Raw genomic sequence first — 8785 nt, 5'->3', positions numbered from 1 at the left:
TGGCACCGCCCACTTATGATCACATATAAGTATATCGGTAACCGTTCTACCAATTTGTACCAAACTCGGTGTGGTTATTGTGCTTGCCACATATAAGCAAAACGTTGAAAATTATTGAAATCGGACTAAAATAACGGCCGCTTCTCATATAACGGTAAATTTCAGAAATGCTTGAAACTTCAATATTTCAAAATTGAAGGACGCTAATTTACTCAAAATTGATACACCCCGGCTTACCATATAGCGGAAGGTTTCGGAAAGGTGAAAAAACATATATTTAATACTTGCGCCGGGTATTTAATGTTCGGCTCCGCCCGAACTTAGACTTTCTTACTTGTTTAAATTGTTGTTGCTTTCCACAATAGTTTTTCATTGAAAACGGCCTCAAGCTCAATAAAAATTGTTGAATATAATTGTTATAAGGCCATAAATAACAAAAACAAATTAAAATAATTTAATAAAATAATATATTAAAATAATTTATTTTTACGCTTCCAAGGAAAAAATGCTTCGCCTACTAAAATTTTTAATTTTTCTAGGAGTAGAACTCTCTTTAGTCAGTTTTAGAATTTGATAAGCTAAGGAGCCGTAAAAGAAGGAAGAAATTTCTACTTCAGCAGTTTTTAAAACTCGCCAAAGACGAACATTTTTATAACCCCAAACACTTCTCAAATTATGCTTTCATACTAGTAATTGCTAAACTTTGTTATTTTCAGCAAAATAAAATGCCCTTTGTTATACAAAGTTTTATGCATATTTTTATTGCTTTGTTAATGTCGTCTATTTCATCTGTACGTCTGAATTAACAACCGGTTTGCTGTATTTGTGCTAAATGTGAAATTTTGTATACATACACATTCATATATATTTACACGTGTTTCATATGTTTTCCCTTTGTGTTTTTGTTTTCTTCTCAATTACAGGTCTCATTAAGCATATCCATTTTACTGTCACTGACTGTGTTCTTTTTGCTGTTGGCCGAAATTATTCCACCAACGTCATTAGTTGTGCCATTATTAGGGAAGTTTGTGCTCTTCACAATGATACTGGACACATTTAGGTGAGTTGTTAATTTATTATACATGTGTACATATACATACATAAGTATGTATTATAATATTTGTATATGTATTATGATTAAGCAAAACTAAGTGTTGGATGGGGAGTTTTTTATATCAGGCTGATTAAAGTGTGTGTGTGTGTGTCTAAAGTATGTACATATTTTGAGTGTGTGTGAAACAACCTAGACCTATTGAAAAATAATTTTTACCACGATAAGAGTTACATACTATTTTTATTGAAAGCCAATTTTGATTTATAATTCTACGTGTATTTCAATAGTATTCTGAAACAGTGTTGCCAAAAAAAAATTTCTTTGGAGCAAAATGGGTCAAAAAAGAGTTAAATAATACTTCTTGATAGTAGCTACATTTAAGAGCTACATTTTTTTAAGTTGAGGTGCAAGTATCTTATTTAGCCTTTCTTCAAGTCTTTACATTAAATAGCCCTTTTAGGACTCGAGCAATTTGTATTTCTATACTTTCATTTCATACATAGAATGCATACTTCTTGGTGAAAACTAATTCTAAGTGGAATGCGTTCATGAAAAAATAGATTTCCCCATATTTTTACTTGATAAAAGATTTAACCATTTTCTTCACCTTCATAAGAAATAATGGCTTGACAGGTTCTGATCTCTTTTCCATTAGCTTTGAAGCCATGGTGTGGATAGCAGATATTTCTGGCAGAATCTCAGCCATTCCCGTCGATGAATAACATTTAAAGTCTTCTTTGTTCTTTGTGAATTTGGGTGATAGCCTGCAAGCCATCCATAAATGTTTTTTTCTTTTGGAAAAATATATAACAGCAAATATAATAAAAACTCCAACTAAATTACAATACCATAAAAAAGAGTGCAAAAAATACGACAATAAAATACAAACAAAAAATGATATTTGCCACTAAATTGCCTTTACGTTTTCATCAATTTATTCTATTCACACAACTTTTGTCGCTTCCCCGAGTTATTTTTGTTACCTTTCTCATATTCTTTAAACAATCTTTCACAACTTTTTTGGAAAACTTTTTCTCGCTCACAATCCATATTTTAATGCAACTTTACCACCCGTTCACCAAAAGTTATTTCTTATTGTCATGCTGGCGGAAACTGGCATTTTTCGGAAATGTTGGTGAATTTCTCAAATTTCGCGAAAAATGCAATGACTTGGCGTTTGGCCAAGCGGCAGAAAGCAGAAGTGATAGCCGTATTGGCGGTGGACGCGACTGCGTTGTGAGCTTTTGTGTGTATTACCGTCGATGCAACCATTGTTGGCGTTAGAATTTGCGTTGGCGTCGTTGTTGCTGCCAAAATTGTTGAAAAAAATAATAATCTTTTTAACTTGTTTCATCACAAATAAACACTTGGCAGTTGTGTGCTACACAAGCAAACTTAAGAAATGTCGATTTTTTACTTTTATGCATACATACTTATGGTATGTGCATATGTGCATATACACAATGTACTATATGTTTCCCTCGCCAAAAGTATTAAATACACTTGGAACAACACCTTTGGCAGCAATAGTATGATGCAATCGCTATACGCTGGCCAGCTTACATATGGGTATTTCCTGGGTTACGGACGCGACATCTGTACGACTTTACAGTTAAATAAATCATACGAAAACTGAAGTCACTTGTAAAAAAATTTGCTGTTGTGTAGCTTTTACACCGTCCTTTGGTTGACAAAAAACTAGGTGCGCTTGGAACACTGAAGTCGAGAAAATCGTTGAAAAGTAGGGCATAACGGACGCGACAAAACCAGAAGTGATTTCAGAGTACATGTTAAAACTAAGCAAAACTCAGCGAATCGTGTAAGGTTTTCCTTTATTAAACATTCTTTAAATAAAGTCTAATTATGGACCGTCACAACCAATTCATTTTAAATCAGAAGCAATTTGTTGTTGATTTAATTTTGAATTGAAATATGGTAACGGACGCGACATGTCGGACGCGACAGATTTTCCCCCCATACAATATTTTTACTAGTAACACATACTAAATTAAATTTTTTATTTAATTTTTTTAGTTCTTCTCTCCACAGTTTCCCGTTTTCAAAACCTCTTTTCGCCATCTGAATACGAAATATAAAGTTATAAAGCCGTTTAAATTCATTTACCTGCATTTTCGGTTTACCTTTTTTGGGAAATGCCCATATGGGTCATTCCATACAATATTTACACCTCAATATTTTTAATAATAAACTATTTCTATTGATAGTATTTTTTTGTTTATATTGTTTTTAATCAAACTTTTAGCGCCAATAAACTTGCATTTTTATGTCGTATATATTTTTATTTTGACTCCAGCGCCATCTAGCGTTTCCATTTTATCCAAATCTGCTTCAACTTTGACACAAATCGGAGCATAAATACGGCTTTTCAAAATATCTCGACCGTAGGGCCACCAAGCCGGATCATTTTTTGCAAAAATGTTACTGCTTACATAACCAGTATATCTATATAATAGAAAGCAACCAAATTGACACCTAAATAATTTAGATGTATGACTTTTGTTTTTTTTCGCGGCAGTCCTTCCGCTGAAAATGCCCATATGTCAAATTTACCAGATATAAATTGTTTTGAAACCATGATAGCGATCCCTAAAAATAGTTTTAAAATTTTTAATTTTCGTGGAAGTTCAAGAAGAACAAAATAAGGTTTACAAAATACGATTTAAAGGTACAAAACTCATATTTTTTAAGGACCACCCTAATTTGTGTATATTACAATATGATTTCTTTCACGCGTGCGCGAACATAACGGTTGACTGACTGTTCTGCTTGCGCGAAAGATATTTATATGTATCTCATAGCGAATAATAGAACTTATGTAACTATGCGAAACTTGAGTTTGAAAATTTTTAAATTGAAAATAGTAAATATAAGTAGTTTCTAAATTATCGATTCCTTAAGTTTACAGTCATTGCCACTTTACTAACTTCCGAAATAAATCAAGAGAAGCGTTCGGGTACGTACATAAGTATTCTAGCACACGATTGCTTACCAAATTCTTTTGATAACAAATCTGTAGCCTGAATAAAATAAACTTACTAAATATTTGATTTTTTGGAAAAAACTAAATAGGAGTACAAATCTACCTCACAGGCTAAATTTATCTTCTCATACATTTCCCGATTTTTTTTTTCTTCTTTTTTATTCCAACCATTCCATATTTTCCCTTTCATTCACTTCATCTGCATTTTTATTGTTCATAAAATGTTTACCTTTATTCATGCCCAACTTGTTTTCCCAGCTAATTAAGTTAATTTGCATGCGGGCAACTCCAAAGCGTCCTCGCAGCTCTCGCCAATTCCCAACGCATCCCATTGAAGCGCATTTATATGCGAATTGAAGCCATGATTTCATCGCGGTCATCAACACAGCCATCAACATTCTTGCTGATCCATGCAACTACAATGCCAATACATATGTACATACATACATATAGGACCACCATATGCCACTTGTAATAAAGTCGCTGTCGCTCATTTTAGTAGCCGGCAAGTTGCCAGCAATACCAGCTGCCAGTGTGGCATTATCCCTGCGATGTACGTAATGAACGGTATGGAGTGTCAACTTTGTCGAAGGGACCATCAGAAAAAACAAAAAAACTCCCATAGCCCATACAAATTTTTTCGCTTTTTTTATTGTGTATACATTTCAGCAGACGGCTGTGCCATGCATTTACTGTCATCAGGGATGTCACTTACTTTGGCTAAGATAAGCGATATTTTCTCTCTCATTCTAATTAAGTCGTTCCCCGATGGCAATTGTTTCACAGCGTGGTCAGGTGAAAATGAAGTATATAAGTACATACATATGTATGTACATCTGGCATTTGCAGTTTAATTAGCTGTACGCTGATAAAACGAGACTTTAGTTAGTTGATTCTTTTGTCTATTTTGCATTTATGCTATTAAATGCATCAGTACAAGTACTAAAGTCTCTAATAATTATTAGTCAAATCTGCTTCATGTATTCAGCACAAATTTTTTAAGTTTTAAAGCATTAATCGTCAGTCAGTTGAAAATTTTCATTATTCTGAAATTTAAGCGCTCCTTAATAAAAATAAATATAGAAAGGAAAAAAATAACTAAACCATCGCTTGTAATCAAAGCAAATGCTCTCCATGACGAAATAATATCTTTTTGATTTATTAAATACAAAATGAAATTGTTATAAATATGTCCAAAAACTTTTTTTTAAATATCAGTTGCATTTATTAATACACACATAATTCATAAGTAGCTTGAATAAACCCAGTGCATGAAAATCAAAAATTTTTATTTACTATCTAAACTTATTATCGCTTAGCAATTGTAGATTTTTAAAAACACTCTTAAAATTTAATCAGCCGCAAAATTGCCCGATTTTCCCACTACGATTGCATTTTCTCTTTTTTCAGTTTTACCCATTTTACCCATATTACCAGTGATGCTAAATTTGTATGTACGTATGTCCCTTGGCCGAAGTACGAATGAAATAAAAATGTATTGGCTTTTCAATTATTTAATGCATAAACAATCGCATTACCACAAAAAGTCAACACAAGAAATGAAATTGCACACAGTTGTACATGTGACGTCAATGTATACAATGTATGTGTATGTAAATATATGTACATATTGACTTAAAGTTAGCTTTTGGTTAAGAAATTGTAAATACTGAGATTGCAATATATTTAAGGTGAGTTAGGGTGAGTTGAGCAGAGTTGAGGTGAGATGAGGTGAGTTGAGGTCAAATAACAGTAGTTGGGATGAGTAATCGACTCCATGATCAGCGACTAGGGGCTCGTTTCTAAAAGTAACAAATATAATAACTGACAGAAATGGACTTTCAAATAAATTTTTAAAAATGATAATGTGCGGAACAAATATCGATAAAATATCCTAGTTAGCAAATTCTTATAACTTCGCTATTTTTTTGTTCAGTTTACAAACATGGAATGGTAATCAAGCTATCTCTCGCTTTACTGACTGAATATCCTGCTTACAACATATCTTTCTTGAAATAAACTTGGCTTTTAATTTTTAAAATATTTTAAAAGTTATTTATGCAAAACCATTTTTAGCAAAAGGATTTAAAACCAATTCATTTGCAGGTTTTTTCCTTTAAGATAAAAGGATTAGATGTTATGAACTTTTTAGGTTACTCCAAAGAATAAAAACTTCAAATGCATTTCTTGCCCCTTAATGTCTTATCTAAAGGGACTTAAAGAGCTACCGCTCTACTAAGTACTGGCATTAGTTAATCATTAACTTAATATAAAAAGGCCCTAACTTATTTTCTTTCGAAATTCAGCTTTGTTCAAAGTCGGTAGATTACTCACTTTGAAGAAATTCCCCACTTAAAAATTTTAGTTTTTGTAAACTTTTGTAACTACTCTGCAAAGATAAAAAAATTTAAGATAGAGCCTTTGTTTATTAAGATAACGAAATACTAGTCTTCGAAGTTTCAATATTCTGTATGTGTACGCTTGTGCAACAAAAATTGAAGACTAGTGTTTTCAGAACAGCTTTGCATATGTCGCCATTGTAAATATATACGTGGGCAGTTCGGTAAGTCCGTGACTTTGCGAGTGGAGGATGTTTTTAAGGCAAAAATACCGTTTGTTCCTTAATATATTCACACTTAACGCGATGAATTCAGTCCAGCGTTTTTTTTTTTAATTATGTATGCATTTCTTAAGGCTTCCGAAATGGGTTTTCAATGGCTGTCAAACACACACTAAATGAGAATAATAGCCTTAGTAGATTGTTTGTAGTCGACAAATTTAAAGTTATTGCGCTGGGCAATCAAAAGGTCACTAACTTATCAAACCTAACCTCGTACATACATAAACATACATATGTATACTTCGGTGTCGTAGTGTATTTTGCTAGCTTGTGCTTTGCTTTGAATAGTGAATAGTCAATGAATAAATTGTATGCATGGACCACGCAGCAATATCCGATACATGAGATAGGGTAAAAAAATCACTCGAAGTGTATTGCATCATCAATTTCCCCAAAGTAATTTATAAATATATCTTGTACACCCTACTATTTTTCTGTACCCTTGCTATGCAAACCAATATAGTACATACGTACATACAAACAAACATTTTTTCATATTTATGGTTTTTTCTATTTTCTGCAATTTGCAATGCTTTCCGGTGTGCCGATATGGACGCAACATGGCTCATTGGTCATTGGTCATGCGCTGGTCGATCCCGCACGAACGCCATACCACGAAATGTCCTGCAACCACGACGAATCGCCATTCTAATACCGCGAACACGCTTGCACTGCATTCTCCGGGGAACGACTCTACAGTATATGTGTGACGGTGGTAGTGCTCAACATACATTTCCGCTCGCCACAGACACACACAATGGCGCCCTGGGTGCGAACGGTGTTCATCAATCAACTGCCTCGCTTTTTGGTCATGCGACGACCACTGTATCCCATCAGTGAGATGATGTGAGTAAAAAATCCAATGGAAAAGTGTGGGATGCCATTTAATTTTTATAACTAAATAAATTGATTTTAAATAATTAATCCATTTGGCTTTCAGCAAATCATCGCGACGCTTGATGGTTCGCACCTGCAATGGATTTGACTTGGGCGACCAAATACCACCGGTACCACCGCCAGCGGCCTTGTCGAGGTATATATCTACACATTCGGAAATTTGCTTGAGAAGTTATCCATTTATAAAATTTTTGCTTTCCCACCCCTACAGAATGCATCACAGCCCTAAAACGACGTCGCGCAGTACCTCGCCACATCTGCAACATCGCGTGCAGAGTCTCAATCTGCTGGATGACTCAACGATCGGTGGTTTAGGGCTCTCTACCACCGGCACCGCTTCGGCGACTGGTCAGTTCTCTACACTCTACCCCTCCAATATTTCAACTGTGAATCAACAGACATCGACCACGTCATCGCTCGTGGACGCACAACATCATAGCCAATACCAACAGACTGGCGATTCACTGCTCGATCACCCGCTAACGCCAACCAAGTTCCGCCAACAAAAGACTTCCACGTCAGTACAGACGAATGGCTTCGACGGACCATCCACCTCGCAGTTCGGACGCCTCTACCAGCAACACCAACAACAACTGCCCAGCGGCGCCATCTCAGCGTCCACTTCAACGCTACATCACGTCCACACGCATTCGGTGGGCGTGGGTGTAGGCATTGGCTTTGGTGCGACCAGCACCTCCACGCATCATCTGTATCGCCAACAGTCAGCCTCATCTGCACAATTCTCGCCCGTCCCGGCACCACTACATCCCCACCAGCAACATCAGTCGACCACGACGTGTGATCTGCTGGGTAATAGCAATGCGAATGTGATAAAGTCAACGACCACCGTGAACTCGGTGGCGACCGCTTCAACGCTGGCGGACTCCTGCTGTAGTGGCATACAGATACATCAAGGTATGGGTGCTGGTGCCGCGTGTCAATCGTCTGAACAGCCGCATCCACATGGTGTGACTGGTGTTGGTGGACATGGTGCGGTTGGCGGCGCCCTGCCGTGTGAAATACTGCCAGCGTGTCAGCGAGAAGAGGGCACGCATTGTTGTCTGAGCGGCGGTAGTGGGGGCTGTTCGGAAGGCAACGAATTGCGGCATCGGTGGCATGGCTGTCCCGAGCTGCTCAAAGCCATGGATGGTGTAAACTATATAGCGGAGCAGACGCGCAAAGAGGAGGAGAGCACAAGGGTGAGTACAACAGA

At 36.2% G+C, this 8785-nt stretch overlaps 1 protein-coding gene across 1 annotated transcript in view; it reads left to right on the top strand.

Annotated features, from left to right (window-relative positions):
* LOC108370882 (acetylcholine receptor subunit alpha-like) overlaps nucleotides 1-8785 on the top strand; it is a gene marked incomplete at its 5' end in the record, with an annotated part of 33350 nt that overhangs the window by 9383 nt on the left and 15182 nt on the right. Inside the window, 5 exons of the mRNA XM_017626305.1 lie at nucleotides 924-1060; nucleotides 7375-7521; nucleotides 7616-7708; nucleotides 7784-8139; nucleotides 8242-8771. Coding sequence (XP_017481794.1) covers nucleotides 924-1060; nucleotides 7375-7521; nucleotides 7616-7708; nucleotides 7784-8139; nucleotides 8242-8771 — 1263 coding nt within the window. The remainder of the gene's footprint in view (nucleotides 1-923; nucleotides 1061-7374; nucleotides 7522-7615; nucleotides 7709-7783; nucleotides 8140-8241; nucleotides 8772-8785) is intronic.

Source organism: Rhagoletis zephyria, unplaced genomic scaffold (genome assembly GCF_001687245.7).
Source record: "Rhagoletis zephyria isolate East Lansing unplaced genomic scaffold, Rhagoletis_zephyria_1.1 Rzeph_scaffold_04544, whole genome shotgun sequence".
Taxonomy (NCBI): Eukaryota; Metazoa; Arthropoda; class Insecta; order Diptera; family Tephritidae; genus Rhagoletis; species Rhagoletis zephyria.
This window is presented reverse-complemented; position numbering and strand designations above follow the sequence as displayed.